Below are 20489 nucleotides of genomic sequence, written 5' to 3' on the forward strand. Positions count from 1 at the left end.
AGAGATGACCACCTTGTGGAGAATATGAATTCTGCAGCCTACGTTCTCCTTTAGTGTTGTCAGATTTCCAGAATTCAAATGAATTGAATGTCATTTGAATCCTGGCTGCTGACCCATGATGCCCTGCACAAATTAGAACCAAGTCAGAAGCCTCACAGCAATCAATGTGTAAGAGCTGGATAGCCCCACTTTTCGCAAGTAGTGTAAGGTTGCAACTTTTGTTATGGTTAAATACAGCGGGTGGGATAACAATATGAGGCCTTCCCTGCAGGACCTTCACCACTGTGGCTGGGACGTTAGGCAGGACCTGGAGGACACCAAGAAGAGCCTGAAAGGGCACTTTGAGGAAGAATCCAGGCACATTGTCTTCCGTGCCAAGGTGGAGAACCTTGAGAAAGGTGAGAAGTGTAATTCTTTCTTTTTCAGGAAACTCCACTCAGGACACACACCCTTGTCTGAGCTGCGTGACGAGACCGGAACACTCCAGAAGGGAAAGGAGGCTGTGATGCAAGTGGTCAGCGACTACTACACCAACCTCTACTCCCCGAAAACAACAGATTCACAGGCAGCCGACAGGTTCCTGTCAGGTATCTCTAACCAAATTGATCCTGCAGGTTCGTCGGACGTCAACGCCCCCTTGGTGTTGGAGGAGCTGCACTCTGCCGCTAAATCCTTTAGGCAAGGCAGGACCCCGGGCTGCGATGGTCTCCCAGTTGAACTTTATGTAACGCTGTGGGATCTCGTAGGCCCGGACCTGCTCGAGCTGTACGAGGAGATGGTGGTGGAGGGCAGAATGCCTCCGACCCTAAGGGAGGGGATGATCACGATTTTGTATAAGCGCAAGGGGGAGAGATCGGACCTGAAAAACTGGCGTCCGATCTCTCTTCTGAACGTGGACTACAAAATCCTCGCCAAGGTTTTGGCCAACAGGCTGAAATCTGTCATCGGACAGATCATCCACCCGGATCAGACTTGTGGCATTCCTGGTCGCAGGATTGCGGACAGCCTCGCGCTTGTCCGGGACACGGTCCAGTACATTCATGGCCGCCGTGTGCACGCGGCCCTGGTCAGCCTTGACCAGGAGAAGGCCTTTGACCGTGTCTCCCATGAGTTTATGTGCAGCGCTCTGCGCAGGTTTGGTCTTGGGGAAATGTTCTGTTCATATGTAAATGTAATGTACAATGAAATTTGTAGTGTGGTGTTGGTGAACGGTTGGAAAACTGACCCCTTTCCAGTGTTGTCTGGGGTCAGACAAGGCTGCCCTCTCTCACCTCTGCTTTTTGTCTGTTGTATAGAGCTCTTCGCCCGAAGCATCAGACGGAACCCAGAGATCAGAGGGATCACCGCACCAGGACCGGACAGACGGGAGGTCAAGTGCTCGCTCTACATGGATGATGTGACGGTGTTCTGTGCCGACCGGCACTCCATCGACACACTCGCCCAGACGTGTGAGGACTTCGGCCAAGCTTCAGGGGCAAAAGTCAACTGCGGGAAGTCGGAAGTCATGCTCTTCGGAAAGTGGTTCCTGCCTTCTTCTGCACCTATGCCCTTCAGCGTCAAAGCAGACTTCATCAAAATCCTTGGGGTCTGGTTCGGAGCAGAGGGCGCAGCCCTGAAGTCCTGGGAAGAACGACTGGCAAAGATGCGACAGAAGTTTGGACTTTGGAGCCTCCGAGAACTCACCATCGAAGGTAAAACACTGGTACTCCGCAGCGAGATTCTCCCTGTGTTGCAGTACCTCGCCCAGGCCTGGCCCCCCCGGGTTAACACCTGCAAGGCCATCACCAGGGCAGTGTTTCACTTCATCTGGAGCTCCAAAATGGACAGAGTAAAGCGGGCGGTTATGTTCAAGGAACCCCTCAAGGGCGGTAAGGGCGTGCCCGACATCGCCACTCTACTGAGGGTCTTCTTTGCCTGTAACTGCATCCGCAGAACTTTGGTGGACAGAACTGTAGACTCTGGCGGTAACTCCATGTCCCGTTTTTTCCTCCTGCCTCTCTGGAGGTCCCTTGGATGGGACAAATGGGACAGCTCCATCCCCTACAACTGGGACACTCCTTGGTATTACTTGGATACTTTCAAGTTTATTAAGGAGCAGGGGCTACATGGAGTGAAGCCCGACTTGTGGAAGCCAAAAACTATCCACAAGTTGATCAGAGCATCAGACATTGTTGAGACTGTTCCAGGCCTCCCTTCAGCCACTTGCAAAGCGGTCTGGAGGAATGTTTCTTCAAAGAGACTTACCAACAGGCACAAAGATCTGGCATGGATGGCAATCCAAGGGGGGTTGCCACTCAGGACATTCATGCATGCCAGAAACCTGTGCAGATACAGACACTGCCCCTTTTGCATCATCCAGGAGGAAACTGCCCTGCATGTTTTCTGGGAGTGTCCCTTTGCACAGGGCCTGTTGAGGGCTCTGGAACCTGATCTCAAAGACTTTGTTCCACAGACTGCTATAACACACTTTGGTGTGTTAAACGGACTCTTTTGTGGGACTCACTCACAAGAGGACATTGATAGTGCCTGGCGGGTGCTGTGTTGTTTTAAGGACGCTGTTTGGTGCGCCAGAAAGCGCCTCATCCACCAGAGGGAGAGGATGTCCATCCAGGACTGCCGCAGACTGATTCACAGTCTGCTCAGAGACTATCACCTGATGGACAACAAGGAGGAAGAGGAGGTCTGAAGATTTCCCCTTCCCCCCCCACCCTCCCACCACTATGTACCCTTTTTGGCAGTTCAATAAAGCTTCGGGCCTGTGAACTCTTTTTCCCCTCCCCTCCCCACCTTCTCCAACCCCCCCCCATCACACCTGTTGCTCATTGAAATGTCATTTTGATTTTGACTTTGACTAAAGACTGTATGACTTGACATGTATTTAGTAATGGTTTTTGGTAATGCTTTCAGGGTAATGCGGCGTCATGCATGATGTGATGTTTCGGGGTATTATTACTCTGCACAACACATCAGGCATCATACCGCAGGATGAATGTAATTTATTTGTATGTTTGGAACTGTATTGTCATGTAGTGTATTTTATGCGCTGCGTCGCAGTACAGTGTGGAATGTACCCTGTTAAAAGTATTTTGTTTTTTGTATATTTTCTTGAAAAATAAAGTATACATTTTCAATCAAAAAAACAATATGAGGCCTTTTGGCTAAGATCAAGTGTAGTATCTGTTCTTATCAGTTGCCAAAGGAGGCGCTGGTCCATCCCTATAGAGGGTTTGGGCGGCGCTCTCCGATGGTGTAATTTGCATCCCGAAGGATGGTTTCGGTAGGGGCCACGTCGTGCCGCCCGACAGTAAACTGGGGGCCGATGCATGGTCGAGTCTGAGCCATCTGGAAGGATGCACCTGGTGAGGGCGGAGAAACACTGGGTCGAAGCCAGGGGAGGGGACCCTGGCAGACCGGCTTGGATTGTGGCAGCTTTAGCCCCAGTCAGTTTTTCGGGATTGGAACGCTTGTTCCCCTTTAGCCTGGAGGGGGGAACGGTCAGTACGTCCTGGATGTAATTAGGTGGGAGTGACGGGAGTGAGGGTGGGACCTGATGGTAAAGGGTCTCACTAAGCTCCTTGATCTCCATGCCTTCCTGATAGGGGTGGGGGCTGTTGTGGTCTGGGCTGGGCTGTCGGGGATGCTTTTGTTGGAAAGCCCATGGTGATGTGCCCCTGGAGTGGCAGTCCAGGGGTGCCTTCTTTCACTGTGCGTCAGCACTTTGATTTAGGCACCTAGGTCACGTCACCATTACACGCTTTTTTTACACCTGCCTCTAGGGCCCGGCCTTTTGGCTAGGACCAGAGGAATTTTTGATTCCTGGCCGGAGGGCCGGCCATTGTATCTCACAATGGTCACTTTTCACTCTCCTCTTCACTATCCCTTCCCCACTTTTTATTTATTTTATCTTTGTGTGTTTGTCACTGTGTGTCACTTCACGTTTGATTAGTAGGGTGTCGGTCCTCGGACCAATCCTGAACGTCTTGTGGGAGAGCGGACATAGGCCTTCTGGCTTGGTCCAATCTCCATGAGGGGGGGCCTACCTTCGGGGAAGCCCCCTACAGTACCAAGTACCTAGGAGGTTCTGTTTCGGCAGTCCTCCCGGGGAAAGGAGGGATTCCGGTTTCGTCCGGGTCCCACTTTGTTGAGTCTGGTACCTCAGTCCCTGTCTGGAGCCTAACGCCCCGGGGGATCAGGGTATGGTCCTTCTTTTGGAGGACATCAGGCACCCGTCTGCACTTTTTAGTGTGTCACTCTTTATGTGTGTGCACTTTTTTTATGCACCGGGTGGAAGTTTTTTGGGTGTGTTTGCACGCCATGGGCTTTTTCAAAAAAAAAAAAAAAAAAAAAAAAAAAAAACAATATGAGGCAGGTGGGTGCTTGGGTTTGGAGTTTGGGGTTTAGTGTTTAGTATTAAGGGTTTGAGTTTGGCGTTTAGTATTTAGGGTTGGAGTTTGGGGTTTAGTTTTTACGGTTGGAGTTTAGTATTTGGGGTTGGGGTTTTTTTTTTAGGGTTGGAGTTTGGGATTTAGTATTTAGGGTTGAAGCTTGGGGTTTAGTGTTTTAAGGTTGGAGTTTGGGGTTTAGTATATAGGGTTGGGGTTTAGTATTTTAGGGTTGGCGTTTGGGGTTTAGTATTTAGGGTTGGAGTTTGGCATTTAGTATTTAGGGTTGAAGCTTGGGGTTTAGTATTTAGGGTTGGAATTTGGGGTTTAGCATTTTAGGGTTAGAGTTTGGGGTTTAGTATTTAGGGTTGGAGTTTGGGGTTTAGTATTTTAGGGTTGGAGTTTGGGGTTTAGTGTTGGAGATTGGGGTTTAGGGTTGAAGCTTGGGGTTTAGCATTTAGCATTGAAGCTTGGGGTTCAGGGTTGGAAATATGGGTTTATTTTTTATGTTTGGAGTTTAGTATTTAGGGTTGAAGTTTGGGGTTTAGTATTTAGGGTTGGAGTTTGGGGTTTGGTTTTTTAGGGTTGAAGTTTTGGGTTTAGTAGTGTTTTAGGGTTTGGGGTTTAGGGTTGGCGTTTAGTATTAAGGGATGGAGTTCTGGTTTTAGTAGTGTTTTAGGATTGCGGTTTAGTGTTTGGGGTTGGAGTTTGGGGATTAGTATTTAGGGTTGAAGCTTGGGGTTTAGTGTTTTAGGGTTGGAGTTTTGGGTTTATTATTTAGAATTGGAGTTTAGCATTTTAGGATTGGAGTTTGGGGTTTAGTATTTTATGGTTGGAGTTTGGGGTTTAGTATTTAGGGTTGAAGCTTGGGATTTAGTGTTTTTTAGGGTTGGAGTTTGGGGTTTAGTATTTAGGGTTGGTGTTTGGGGTTTAACATTTTAGGGTTGGCATTTGGGGTTTAGCATTTTAGGGTTGGAGTTTGGGGTTTAGATTTTTTTAAGGTTGAAGTTTGGGGTTTAGTATTTAGGTTTGAAGCTTGGGGCTTAGCGCTTTAGGGTTGGAATTGGGGTTTAGCATTTAGGGTTGGCGTTTAAGGTCGGTGTTTAGTATTAAGGGTTGGAGTTTGAAATTTAGCGTTGAAGATTGGGGTTTGGCTTTTTTTTAGGGTTGGAGTTTGGGGTTTGGTTTTTTTTTAGGGTTGGAGTTTAGTAGTGGTTTAAGGTTGGGGTTTAGTGTTTGGGGTTGGAGTTTGGGCATTAGTATTTAGGATTGGAGTTTGGGGTTTAGTGTTAGGGCTGGAGTTTAGATTTCATTGTTTGAGGGAGATTTATTGTATTTTAGTTTCGTTTTGTTAGGGTCATTTTTTTTTTATTCTATCATCAGCAGTATAAACCTGTTCCTGACACAGGTAAACCAGCCTTTGTTTGCAGCACATCACCAGATACTTGTGTAGTACAGTTTGGTGTACCAAATCACCACATTCTTCGGTGCACGAAAGCACCACATCCGCAACCAGCTGTGACATGTAGGGGTTTTGTAGCTTGATGGTAGTGCCAAAACAGTAAGTTTACTGCACGCCAGAAGAATTTTCAGTGCTTTGCTGCCCACTTTTATTTAAAGAAACATCAAAAAGTTCATACAGGTATGTGTTCCTACGCAGGTTGATCTCAACATTAATGATACAAACATAACATTCAGCTTCCTGGCTCTCTTGTGGCAGCTTTACTGCTCTGAGTGGTACAGCATGGTCCTCCTGGTCATCCAACACGTCCCAGTGTTCATGCACAGACGATGTACCTCAGCTCTGTGTCTTTCCTTCCACAGCTCCCTAGCTGCTCTATCCCTCCTGGATGCTCTCTCCCACTCGGGCCTTAGTCTGTCCTGACCTGGACAGCATGGTGCATACCGCTACCTCTCATGGCTCCCTTCACACACTGACTTTCTCAGGTTGGCGGTGCACTGACCCCTAACTCTGTCTCTAACATTATTCAAGCACACACCTGCACCATTAATGTGCCTGTTTCCTGGAAAACCTGGCCCAGACTGGTATTTTACACAGTGGCACAGGCTCGACCTGCCACACCCCCTATTGCCATAGCTGGTGAGAAAGTTAGGAAGACCTCTGTATTCATTGTGTCTGGGAGGCTTAAAAGGAGAGGTTCTTCACGTGCAGTAGCAGGGGGTGAGAAAGTATTGCATCTGCAGGATAAAGGCTTGGCCGGGCTGAACCTTTGAAAGGTAGGACACATGTGCCTTTTCTTTCTGGAAGTGGGCATGTTATACAAACTGAGCAGCAAATTTTCCTCAGCAGATTCAAATGTGCCATTTGCATTCTCCTTCTCTACAGCTAATTCCACTGTCACACTGTAGACTGGCATAGTGGGGTTAGCTGAGTTACTTCAGTATTGCATTAGCAACTTGCTGCAGAAGTATGTGCAAAAGATAATTTTATCAGATGTTGATGAAGAGGGTGCTAAGAGCACATGGAACAACCAACAGGCAGGGAACTATTTTCATTGCTGTTCCACACATGATTTTCCACCACAAAGCTCACCAGAAGCAGCACCACAATGATACTTGCTGGCAGCAAAATGCCCACACTCTTCCTTGTTCCTCGCTTTCCATCTCCCCCACTCCAAAAGGATCAGCATCTGCATCCAATGAAACATGTGTTCTCAAGAGATAGGAAGGAAAGTCTGACAAGGGATTTGAGAGACTTACCTTACGGCCTATTAAGACCGAAGACAAGCCAACTCCTTGAGTAAAGCAATGAGTATGACGAACCAAGAGCAACCAACCAAAAGGGGCTTCTGGGTAAGGTAAGTTCTGGATGGGGGTTTTGTATTATTGTCGATGGCAGTGATGCATACATTCAGTGGGATGGACACATATACACATTGTGAAATATATAAAAGGATTAGCTGGTGGAACATCATCCTATTCCACCATGTATTAGATGACTTCTTCTAATGCCTCATACACACGATCAAACAATCCGGTGGAAAAGTTTAAACTTTTTTTACCCAAAGTCCGGCGGACTAAGAAAGTATTTTTGCACTCCAATCTGTCCGCCGGACTCGCATTTCGGCGGACAATCCGGCCGTGTGTGTGCCAGTCCGCCGTACTTTTGAAATGAACAGACTTTTCCCGCCTGGAGAAAAGTCCGCTCATTTTGAGCGTGTCTCCAGGTAGCCGGGGCCAGCGAAGGAGGTGTCGCTGGCCCTGTCACCTGGTATGGACTTAAAGGGGAAAAATCAGCGTGGGGGTCCCCCCCTAGGTCCATATCAGACCCTTATCCGAGCACGCTACCTGGCCGGCCAGGAAAGGGGGTGGGGACGAGCGAGCGCCCCCCCCCCCCCCCCTCCTGAGCCGTACCAGGCCGGGTGCCTTGGGGAAGGGGGGCCGCGCAGCCCCCCCACCCCAAAGCACCTTGTCCCCATGTTGATGAGGACAAGGGCCTCTTCCCGACAACCCTGGCCGTTTGGTTGTCGGGGTCTGCGGTGGGGGGGGCTTATCGCAATCCGTGAGCCCTCTACAATGTACCCCTACCCATTTACCTGTAAAAAAAGTTTAAAAAAAACAACACACAAGGGTTAAAATAGTTTATTGCACAGCTCCGGGGGTCTTCTTCCGTCTTCGGGGGTCTTCTTGCCGGTCTCCTCCGCTATCTTCTGCTAGCTCTTTTACTAGCAGAGGAGCCCGGCTTTCTTCTTCGCCCTCTTCTTCCGACTTCGGGGGTCTTGTCCCCCTCTTCGGTTCTTCTTGCCAGGCCACCGCGCCTTCTTCTAGCTCTTTTACAAGCGGTGGCCCGGTCTTCTGTCGCCATCTTCTGTTCTTCTCTTCAGATGTTGCCTCGTCGCTGTCTCTGCTCACAATGACAGGGACGCGGTGCGCGGCGACTTATATAAGGACATCACCGGATGATGTCCCCACCCATTATGATGTCACAGTCCCAGAGGATGCTGGGACTGTGATATAGTGGGCAGTATATCCAATGACTGTAGAGTTGTGGGTGTTACGGATAAAAATTTTGGTTTCATAGTCTCCAGGAATGGAGAAATCGAGAATGGTATCAGGTTGACCGACAGCGAGATGGACAATGCAGACCAATGGTGAGATCCATAAGGCTCCATTCACACATGAGCGTACTGGAATCAAGGGCAGAATCTCGCGATTCCAGAATCACAGCAAAACATGGGACGCCATTATTTGGGATGACATTATTTCTTAATGGCACCCCAAACGCGGTGCGATATTTCTGCGATTGTCGTGCGACAAGATGCGCTAAAATCATGACAAAAATCGCCCCACCAAATGTGCCTGGCTCTGTGCCAAAATTTGGTTCATGAGCTTCTTAGGAATGTTTTTGGAGCGGAGGGAAGCACATTCAAATGAATGTTGCCACTCCAAAAATGTGCCACAAAAATACACAAAAAAGGTAAAAAAAAAAAAACACGGTGTAGCAGGTGTCGCTGCAGTACGCTTAGGTGTGAATGGAGCCTTATGCAGGCCATACATTGGTCGAATTCCGAACAAACTTTCTTTAAAAAATCAGACATTTTGTGTGTTTTGTAAGCCTATGGTGCCACCATTTGGTTTTGAAATTTGACAAACCAAGCCTTCAATTCCACCTCATGTTTCTACAGAAAATAATTTTTGTGGTGGGAATCTTCCTTTCTTTCTAGGTCATTTCTTTTTCAATTATATTTCTTCCACGATTCTCCCATCGTTGATTTGAAATGTGTTTGTTTTTCAAAAAATTTCCAACATGTCCAATCACCCAAACACTAATGGTGCGAAATTCAAACAAAAATTCTTAGTTTCGATTTTCGAAGGAAAATTCATTTGGAATTCGGCCCATGTATGGCCGGCTTAAGGGTTTAGTAGGTGCTCGAGAGTTCAACCAGGCGGTGAGATGTCTGTCCTCTCGTTCCTGGGTCTGAATTCCTACTATGGCGATTACAAAGGAGCTTAAAGGTTCCTTGCTGGATTTTCAATGTATTTTACAGTGCTTTAAAAAAGTATTCATACCCCTTGAAAGTTTCAAAATTTTTGTCACGTTACAACCAAAAATGTAAATGTATTTTTTGGGGATTTTATGTGATAGACCAACACAAAGTGGCACATAATTGTGAAGTGGAAGGAAAATGATAAATGGTTTTCAACATTTTTTACAAATAAATATGTGAAAAGTGTGGGGGGGGGCATTTATATGGCGCCCCCCCCCCCGAGTCAATACTTTGTAGAACCGCCTTTTGCTGCAATTACAGTTACAAGTCTTTTTGGGGATGTCTCTACTAGATTTGCACATCTAGAGAGGGACATTTCTGCCCGTTCTTCTTTGCAAAATATCTCAAGCTCTATCAGATTGGATGGAGAGCGTCTGCAAACAGCCATTTTCAAGTCTTGCCACAGATTCTCAATTGGATTTAGGTTTGGACTGTGACTGGGCCATTCTAAGCCCTTGTACACACGGTTGGAGAATCCGTCGGAATGTGTCCTATCGGACCGTGTTGTTGGATAATCCGACTGTGTGTGGTATGCATCGGACTGTTTCCGTCGGAATATCCGTCGGACCAAATTTTCCAACTTGCTGGAAATATTTTCGGACAAACTGGTCCGATAGGACATACTCCGATCATGTGTAGAGAATTCCGATCGGACAAAGTGCCACTCATGCTCAGATCAAATTCCTACATCAAAGCTATTGGCTACTAGCCTGAATGTAGTCCAATCGTAACGAAATTACGTCATCACGTTCTGAAAGATCGGATTTTTCAACAACTCCCAACGGATTTGGTTGTCGGAATCTCCGACCGTGTGTACAAGGGCTAACACATGAATATGCTTTGATCTAAACTATTCCATTGTAGCTCTGGCTGTATGTTTTCGGGTCGTTGTCCTGCTGGAAGGTGAACCTCCCCCCAGTCTCAAGTCTTTTGCAGACTCTAATGCCCCGTACACACGACTGGACTTTCTGTCGGACCGGAATCCGTCGGACAATTCAATCGTGTGTGGGCTCCAGCGGACTTTTTTTTTCCCCCAAAAGTCTGAGGGACCTAGAAATAAAACATATTTCAAATCAATCCGACGGACTAAAAATCGAGAAAAAACGTTCGTCTGTGTGCTAGTCTGATGGACCAAATACGATGCAAGGGAAGCTGTTGGCTACTGGCTGTTGAACTTCCTTGTTTAGTCCCGTTTACGTCATCACGTTCAAAACGAACAGACTTTCGAATGGACTTAGTCCAGTCGTGTGTTGCCAAGTCCGTTTCGTTCAGAGACCTAGTCCGTCAAAGTGCGGTCGTGTGTACGAGGCATAACAGGTTTTCTTCTAAGGCCGCGTACACACGAGAGGATTGTCTGGCCAACTAAGTCCGTCAGACAATCCGACAGACAGTCCGTTCTACTTTTGAATGAACGGACTTGACCACACACGATGAGCAGACAGTCCGCTGAAAGCTTGCACGATGATGTGTACAGCACGTACGACGGGACTAGAAATACGACGTCCAATACACTGCAATGCAACCTTCGGCGTGTAAATCCTTTCTGAGCATGCGCCATACTTAGTCCGTCCAACTTGCCTACTCACAAGCTGACTGTCCGCTGAAACCAAGTTTGGACGGACAATATTACGGAAATTCCGAAAGACTTAGTCCGCCAGACTGTCCGCTGAAGCCCACACACGAGCGGACTGTCCGCTGAAACACGTTTCAGCGGACTAAGTTGGATGGACAATCCTCTCGTGTGTACGCGGCCTAAGATTGCCCTGTATTTGGCTCCATCCATCTTCCCATCAACTCTGACCAGCTTCCCTGTATCTGCTGAAGAAAAGCATCCCCACAACATGATGCGGCCACCACCATGTTTCACATTGGGTATGATGTGTTCAGGGTGATGTGGAGTGTTAGTTTTCTGCCACACATAGTGTTTGCCTTTAGGCCAAAAAGTTAAATTTTGGTCTCATCTGACCAGAGCACCTTCTTCCACATGTTTGCTGTGTCCCCCACATGGCTTCTTGTAAACTTCAAACGGAACTTCTTATGCCTTTTTTTTTCAGCAATGGCTTTCTTATTGTCACTCTTCCATAAAGGGCAGATTTGTGGAGAGCACGACTAATAGTTGTCCAGATTCCCCCCCCCCCTGAGCTGTGGATCTCTGCAGCTCCTCCAGAGTTACCATGGGCCTCTTGGCTGCTTCTCTGATGAATGGTCTCCTTGCCTGGCCTGTCAGTTTAGGTGGACGGTCATGTCTTGGTAGGTTTTCAGTTGTGCCATACTCTTTCCATTTTCAGATGATGGAGTGAACAGAGCTCCGTGAGATGTTCAAAGCTTGGGATATTTTTTTATAACCTAAACCTGCTTTAAACTTCTCCACAACTTTATCCCTGACCTGTCCGGTGTGTTCCTTGGCCGTCATGATGCTGTTTGTTCACCAAGGTTCTCTAACAAACCTCTGAGGGCTTCACAGAACAGATATACTGATATGTAATTACACACAGGTGGACTCAATTTACTAATTAGGTGCCTTATGAAGGTAATTGGTTCCACTAGATTTTAGTTAGGTGTATCAGAGTAAAGGGGGCTGAATACAAATGCACGCCACACGTTTCACACATTTATTTGTAAAAAAAATTGAAAACCATTTATCATTTTCCTTCCACTTCACAATTATGTGCCACTTTGTGTTGGTCTATCACATAAAATTCCAATAAAATACATTTACATTCTTGGTTGTAACATGAAAAAATGTGGAACGTTTCAAGGGGTATGAATACTTTTTCAAGGCACTGTATATTATGGAAGATGCTACAGAGAGGTGAGGACACCTTAATGGGTTGGGAAGAAGAAGGAGACAGAGAAGGAGACGGAGGAGAAGAAGAAGAAGGAGGAGGAGAAGAAGAAGGAGACCAAGAAGGAAAAGGAAAAGAAGGAGATGGAGAAGAAGGAGAAGACAGAGAAGAAGAAGGAGGAGGAGGAGAAGAATAAGAAGAAGGAGATGGAGGAGGAGAAGGAGGAGGAGGAGATTAAGAAGGAGACGAAGAAGGAGAAGGAGGAGGAGGAGAAGAAGACGAAGGAGAAGAAGGAGGAGGAGGAGGAGAAGAAGGAGATGGAGGAGGAGGAGAAGAAGACGAAGGAGGAGGAGGAGGAGGAGGAGAAGAAGAAGGAGAAGGAGGAGGAGGAGGAGGAGGAGGAGGAGAAGAAGAAGGAGACGAAGCAGGAGAAGAAGGAGATGGAGAAGAAGAAGGAGAAGGAGGAGGAGGAGAAGAAGACGAAGGAGAAGAAGGAGGAGGAGGAGGAGAAGAAGAAGGAGACGAAGAAGGAGAAGAAGGAGATGGAGAAGAAGAAGGAGGAGGAGGAGAAGAAGACGAAGGAGAAGAAGGAGGAGGAGGAGGAGGAGGAGGAGGAGAAGAAGAAGAAGGAGGAGAAGGAGAAGGAGGAGGAGGAGAAGAAGGAGGAGGAGGAGGAGGAGGAGGAGAAGAAGAAGGAGACAAAGAAGGAGAAGAAGGAGATGGAGAAGAAGAAGGAGGAGAAGAAGACGAAGGAGAAGGAGGAGGAGGAGGAGGAGAAGAAGAAGGAGACGAAGAAGGAGAAGGAGGAGAATAATAAGAAGGAGATGGAGGAGAAGAAGACGAAGGAGAAGGAGGAGCCAACTGGGATGTACCCCTTTAAATACATTTATTATTATTATACATTTGTTCTACAGAATGAACAATATAACCTAATAAAGCCAGGTCACATTTGTCACCAGCATCGGCAGGTGTGTTTCCTCCAATGTCAAATTCGATTTCCTTGATTTAAGAAACATTTCCCGCACTCTGATCATGAACAGGGTTGCCTGTCTGTGTGAATTCTCTTATGTTCAAAATAATCCTCTTTCTGAATAAAAAATTTGCCGCATTCGAAACACGACAAGGGAGGCTCGCCTGTGTGAATCATCTGATGCATAAGTAGTTTTCCTTTTTGAGTGAAACGCTTCCCGCACTCTGAACACGAAAAAAGACGTTCGCCGGCGTGGGTTTTCTGGTGTATATTAAGTTTTTCTTTTTGAGTGTAACATTTCCCGCACTTAGAACATGAATAAGGACGCTCGCCAGTGTGAGTTCTCTGATGTCTAAGAACATCTCCTTTCTGAATGAAGCGCTTCCCGCACACTGAACACGAAAAAGGGCGCTCACCAGTGTGGGTTCTCTGGTGTATGCAAAGTTTTTCTTTTTGAATGAAACATTTCCCACACTCTGAACATGAAAAAGGACGCTCACCGGTGTGAGTTTTCTGGTGTCTACGAAGGTTTCCTTTTTTAGTAAAAGATTTCCCGCACTCTGGACATGCATAAGGACGAACGCCTCTGTAACTTTCCTGGGGTGCAAGAAACATTTCTTTCTCAGTGAAACATATCCCCGACTCTGAACTTGAACAATGAGGCTCACCTGTGTGACTTTTCTGGTGTCTAAGAAGGCTTCCTTTCACAGTGAAACATTTCCCGCAATCTGAACATGAATAGGGGCGCTCGCCGGTGTGAATTCTCTGATGTGAAAGAAGGTGCCCTTTCTGAGTAAAACATTTCCCACACTCTGAACATAGATAGGGACGTTCACCTGTGTGAATTCTCTGGTGCCTAAAAAGCTCTCCCTTCTGAGTGAAACATTTTCCGCACTCCGGGCATGAATAAGGTCGCTCACCTGTGTGAATTCTCTGATGTCTAAGAAGCTCTCCTTTCTGAGTGAAATATTTCTCACACTCTGTACATGAAAACAGGCACTCGCCGGTGTGAATTCTCTGATGTGTAAGAAGTTTTTTTTTCATAGTGAAACATTTCCCGCACTCTAAACATGAAAAAGGACGCTCAATTGTGTGAACTTTTTCATGTATAAAAAGCTCTCCTTTCTCTTTAAAACATTTCCCACAGTCTGAACATGAGAAAAGACGCTCACTTGTGTGACTTTTCTGGTGCAGGAGAAGCTTGCTTTCCTCTGTGAAAGGTTTCCCACACCCGGAATATGAAAAGGTCGGACTGGTGTGAGAGCTGAGATGTATATGAAGTTCAGACTCGATGGCAAAAGATTTCCCGCACACCAAACATGACAAAGAACGGTCAACCGCGTGAACTCCTTCATGACTTAGAGAAGATTCCTCAGGATTAGATGGATTGGTTGATGAATCCACACCGTGAGATCCTTTAAAGACATCTAAAGTAACAGGATGTGATTGGTCAGAAGATTCCTCAGGGATAGATGGATCCATTGATGTCTCCACATAATATGATCTGGGGTGTATATTGTGAGAGATGAGGTGTACTGCTGGAGAATATTGTGCAATGTCATTTTCTGCATCACAAGCTGGAGATGAAAGAAGATCTCCTTCCGAAGTGCGACCACCACGATGTTCTTCTGTTAGAAAATAAAAGTTAAATATTTTTCACATTCTGCCCTCGCAAGTCATACAAATATTAACAACTCAGGACAAGTATACAATACATCCAAACCAACTATAACACCGCGAGTAACAGTGTACATTGATGACATTATTATACCGAGGAATGGAGATGGACCTTTCATATGGTGTACAGTATCTCCTCCTCATTTGTTGGGAACATGACGTTATATTGAGTAATGGAGATGAACCTTTCATATGATGTACAGTATCTCCTCCTCATTTGTTGGGAACATGACGTTATATTGAGGAATGGAGATGAACCTTTCATATGGTGTACAGTATCTCCACCTCATTTGTTGGGAACATGACGTTATATTGAGGAATGGAGGTGGACCTTTCATATGGTGTACAGTATCTCCTCATTTGTTGGGAACATGATGTTATATTGAGGAATGGAGATGGACCTTTCATATGGTGTACAGTATCTCCTCCTCATTTGTTGGGAACATGACGTTATATTGAGGAATGGAGATGGACCTTTCATATGGTGTACAGTATCTCCACCTCATTTGTTGGGAATATGACGTTATATTGAGGAATGGAGATGGACCTTTCATATGGTGTACAGTATCTCCACCTCATTTGTTGGGAACATGACGTTATATTGAGGAATGGAGGTGGACCTTTCATATGGTGTACAGTATCTCCTCCTCATTTGTTGGGAACATGACGTTATATTGAGGAATGGAGATGGACCTTTCATATGGTGTACAGTATCTCCTCCTCATTTGTTGGGAACATGACGTTATATTGAGGAATGGAGATGGACCTTTCATATGGTGTACAGTATCTCCTCCTCATTTGTTGGGAACACGGCATTATATTGAGGAATAGAGATGGACCTTTCATATGGTGTACAGTATCTCCTCCTCATTTGTTGGGAACATGACATTATATTGAGGAATGGAGATGGACCTTTCATATGGTGTACAGTATCTCCTCCTCATTTGTTGGGAACATGACGTTATATTGAGGAATGGAGATGGACCTTTCATATGGTGTACAGTATCTCCATCTCATTTGGTGGGAACACGTCATTATACTGAAGAATGGAGATGTTCCTCCTCATTTTGGGAGAGCATGGAGTTAAATTGAGGAATGCAAATTAAATTTTAGTTTCTGCATGTGAAGTCTATCTAAGTGGAGCCTCCGTACTGCTTTCTCCTTTACAATAAAGTCTACTCCAGCCTTTCTCAACCTTTTCAACACTGAGGAACCCTTGAAATAATTATTCAGTCTTGGGGAACCCCTGCTAAAAATTAAAAATCTATAACTCATGACACATTAGTGTGATACTCGGTGGGAAGAAAGTTCCTTACACCTGTGGTCATTGGGAAGAATTGCCCCCTTACAGATAGCTAAAAAGATCAATGTGTCAGTGGGAACTTATCTGAGTGGCAGAAATTGGCCATTGCTCAAGGAACCTCTAGCAACTTCTGAAGGAACCCTACGATTCTATGGAACCCTGGTTGAGAAACCCTGGTCTACTCTATTATTATAATGTTAGAGGCTGCTGATTCTACATCATGATGTTTTGCAGAAATCTATTTATCTGACAATGTGAAAATCTACATTTCCTCAATCATCAATCCATGCACTGGAGGAGTTTCTGTATTTTAATGTTCATTACTAGGGATGAGCTTCGCGTTCGACTCGAACATCGGCTGTTCGCCCGTTCGGCAAATTCCGAACGTTGTGGGCCGTTAGCGCCAAATTCGTGTGAGCCATCACAGTGCATTGCTGGCTCATGATTGGCCAAGCATGCACTGTGACCCCGCATGCTTGGCCAATCACAGCGCCGGCAGCGAGGAGAGCCATGATTGGCCACAGGCAGGATGCCTGTGGCCAGTCATAGCTCAGGCTGTGTAGTAAACTCCCCACACTATATAAGGCCGCCAGCGCGGTTGCCTTGTGTAGTGTGTTGGCATCTGTAGGAGTTAGTGGGTGTTCTGTGTACCTTCAACACAGTATACACCGATTGTTATCGACCGATTTTTTTAGTTCTTGCTCTTCTGTAGTGGTTGTTGTCTGCGTGCCCTGACCGCAGTATACACCGCTATATTCACCTATATAGCTAGCTATATTTCTCTTTTTTTAATAGAGCTTGCAGTCAGTGGTAGGAGATTGTGCGTGCTGTCTGCGTGCTCTGAACCCAGTATACACCGCTATATCCACCTATATAGCTAGCTATCTTGCTCGTTTTAAATAGAGCTTGCAGTCAGTGGTAGGAGATTGTGCGTGCTGTTTAACAGGGACATGTAATTACAATTCTTGATATAATATTTCACAGGAGGGACCCTTCCTGTGCCCACCCAGAGTAACTGTGAGGACTTATAGTGTTGTGGCACCAGCACCACAACCACCAAAGGCCCAATTTTTCTACCACTGCTCAACAATGGCATGTAATTACAATTCTTGATATAATCGTTCACAGCAGGGCGCTCCAGCGCCCACCAAGAGTCACTTTGAGGGCTTACAATGTTCTGGCAAAACCAACACCTTGTTCCGCCATTTCTGCAGAGCATATAGGGCAGGCCCCTACTTTCAAACATCCAACTTACAAACATCTCCTACTTGCAAACGGAAGGAGACAACAGCAAGTGAGATGAAAAAAGATGGACGACAAAACAAATTATACAGGGGTGATAACCCTTCCCTATGTTTTCCAAAAAGCTTACAAATATTTTTTTTGACTGGAGCTACACTTAAAATGTACCAGTTGAAAATTACAAACAGATTCTACTTAACACAACAAATCTACACAGTCCCTGTCTTGTTTACACCGCCTGTATACTGCTGTTCTGAGTATATAGGGCCTGGGGGCCACACGTATTTCCTTTTTAATATGGGTACGGGGTTCCCCTTAATATCCGTACAAGACCCAAAGGGGCTGGTAATGGGCAGGGAGGGCTACCCATGCCATTTTTCTCAATGATTTTCAACCATATTGCAGGAACCAGATATAACATTAAAACCGCAAGCAGTTTTAAATGACGTTATTTCCGTTAAATGTCATTTTGTGCAGGGACTGTTCTAAACACGGGAAACACGTGGCACTTCACAGGCATACTATAGACACCCCCCAAGCATGATATTTAAAGGAATATTTCACTTTTTTTTCACTTTAATCGTCATTAAAATCAGTGCTCCCGCCAAAACTGACATTTTAAAAAACATTTTAGGCATTGACCCATGTCCCCTGGGGCAGGAGCCAGGTCTCCAAACCCTTTTTAGGACAGTATCTTGCATATTAGCCGTTAAAATTAGCACTTTTAATTTCGAACGTTCGAGTCCCATAGACTTCTATAGGGTTCTAACGTTCATACGAATTTGGGGTCCGTTCGAAAGTTCTGGTGCGAACCGAACCGGGGGGTGTTCGGCTCATTCCTATTCATTACTTACCTTTGCTGATATATAAAGAAGGATCTTCTTCTTTAATTTTTGCCATCAGCCCAACTTCCTCTGTATACTGCTGATAAATCATCAAAGACATCTCCTCTTCTTCCTCTTTAACCTCAACTTTCATATATATCTGTTCTTGGTACTAAACCAACAGAATGATAAAAAATCTAAATGTGAGGAGCACCAGGCTACATAGATGAGTATTAAATCATACAGTCTGCAGTCATTCTTGAGTTATAGTCATCTACCTGATCATGGTGAGGGATGGTGTGATCTTCCTGTGTGGAATCCCGGGAATAATCCCGGGAATAAAGAGGACGGGGACATCTCTCTGGTGGGTTCCCATTACTGGATCCATCTGTAGGAAACACACACACTGACTGAATACATTGTTTCTATGTGTTTATCAGATGATGGGGGATCTAGGTGGAGCCTCCGTACTGCTCTCTCCTTTACAATAAAGTCTCCTCTTACCCGGTGATGTGAGGGGCGGCTGATCCTCCATCATGACGTCCTTGTAGAGATCCTTGTGTCCTTCTAAATACTCCCACTCCTCCATGGAGAAATAGACAGTGACATCCTGACACCTTATAGGAACCTGACACACACAATGATACAGTCACCATCCAGACACATCCCTTGTCTGTTACTGGATAATGTCCCAGAATTCCCGGCACCGCTCACCTCTCCTGTCAGCAGATCAATCATCTTCTGAGTGATTTCCAGAATTTTCTGCTTATTGTTTTTCCCATGTGTCAAGGATGGAGGTGGAGATGATACATGGAGACTGCTTCCAAGTATCAATGGTTCACTGTGTGTCTTCTTCACTACTTCATAACCCTGTAAAAAGAGATGCTAACTATAAAATAATTCCGCGTACACACAAGCAAAATTTACGTTGGAAAAATTTTGGATGGTTTTTCCAATGGAATTCTGCTCAAGCTTGGCTGGCAAACACACGGTCTCTGAACTTTTGACCGTCAAGAGCACGTTGACGTACAACACTACAATGAGCCAAGAAAATTAACTTCAATGCTTCCGAGCATACGTCAAATTGTTTCCGAGCATGCATAGGAATTTTGAGTGTCGGAATTGGTACAGACAATCGGAATTTCCGATTGGAACTTTTACCGACCGAAAAATTGAGAACATGCTCTTAATCTTTTGCTGGCGGGAATTCAGCCAGCAAAAGTCCGATGGAGCATACACACGGTCGCATTTTCCGACTAAAAGCTCTCGTCGGTCTTTTGCTGGCCAAATTTCCGATCGTGTGTATGGGGCTTAAAAGTACGTTTTTCCAAAACCCTTCTCATCTCTCTGGTCATGTTTGATTAATTTTTTTTTTTTTTAAATAGAGCGATGTCTTGTGATCTCCCAGAATATGCCTCACCTCTCCGTTCAACAGGTAGACGATCTCCAGGGTGAGGTTTAATATCCGCTCAGCTATTTGGCTTTGGTCTTCCTCCATCCTCTCTGAGGGGATCATATCATCTATACGGAACTCTCGTCTCTGTAGACAGATAATGAACTAAGAATTATCTGCACTGTACTGGAATAACATCTGCAGAGTCTTCTTCCATTGTTAGTAGATCATTTTCTGATTTTTACAGATTTAAGATAGTAACTGCTAAAAACCAGAGGCTCTGAGGTAAAACTTGTATAAATCACTCTGTATTCAGTATATATCTGGTCTATAAACCAGAGGCTCTTGATGGACAGTTGGATAAATGGTTCTATATTTAGGATGTGTCCGGTCTATAAACCAGAGGCTCTGGATGGACAGTTGGATAAATGGTTCTATATTTAGGATGTGTCCGGTCTATAATCCAGAGGCTCTGGATGGACAGTTGGATAAATGGCTCTATATTTAAGATATATCTGGTCAATAAACCAGAGGCTCCGGATGGACAGTTGGATAAATGTCTCTATATTTAAGATATATCGGGTCTATAAACCAGAGTCTCTGGATGGACAGTTGGATAAACAGTCCTATATTTAAGATGTACCTATAAACCAGGAGCTCTGGATATATTGTTGTATAAATATCTCTAAATTTAAGATGTATCTGGATACATACCATCACAGTGAATATGGAGGAAGAGGACGGACATGACGGGGGGTTACTGGGTGTAAATATAAAATTATATCTGTAAATTATTACTGTAAAATTACCTCCTCTACTGCCAGTTGCAGCAATGTCTCTTCCCTACTTCCTCTGCGTTAACCTCTTACCTTTTAGCTTCCCTTTTTTATACCAGACATCATT

At 45.4% G+C, this 20489-nt stretch overlaps 2 protein-coding genes across 2 annotated transcripts in view; one reads left to right on the plus strand and one right to left on the minus strand.

Moving 5' to 3' along the window:
* LOC143956394 (uncharacterized) overlaps window positions 1-20489 on the minus strand; it is a 29998-nt gene extending 9509 nt beyond the window's left edge. The window contains exons 1-7 of the mRNA XM_077466610.1: window positions 20396-20489; window positions 19614-19733; window positions 18908-19063; window positions 18698-18821; window positions 18472-18581; window positions 18224-18365; window positions 13418-14775 (exon numbers count right to left, since the gene is read on the minus strand). Coding sequence (XP_077322736.1) covers window positions 13418-14775; window positions 18224-18365; window positions 18472-18581; window positions 18698-18821; window positions 18908-19063; window positions 19614-19709 — 1986 coding nt within the window. The 5' untranslated portion in view covers window positions 19710-19733; window positions 20396-20489. The remainder of the gene's footprint in view (window positions 1-13417; window positions 14776-18223; window positions 18366-18471; window positions 18582-18697; window positions 18822-18907; window positions 19064-19613; window positions 19734-20395) is intronic.
* On the plus strand, window positions 254-3100 carry LOC143955412 (uncharacterized). The gene is made up of 2 exons (XM_077465463.1): window positions 254-587; window positions 1296-3100. The coding sequence occupies exons 1-2, from the start codon at window positions 254-256 to the stop codon at window positions 2684-2686; spliced, it is 1725 nt and encodes a 574-aa protein (XP_077321589.1). The 3' UTR covers window positions 2687-3100.

Source organism: Lithobates pipiens, unplaced genomic scaffold (genome assembly GCF_037356315.1).
Source record: "Lithobates pipiens isolate NorthernLeopardFrog02 unplaced genomic scaffold, aLitPip1_a1.2 Scaffold_35, whole genome shotgun sequence".
In the NCBI taxonomy this organism is placed as follows: domain Eukaryota; kingdom Metazoa; phylum Chordata; class Amphibia; order Anura; family Ranidae; genus Lithobates; species Lithobates pipiens.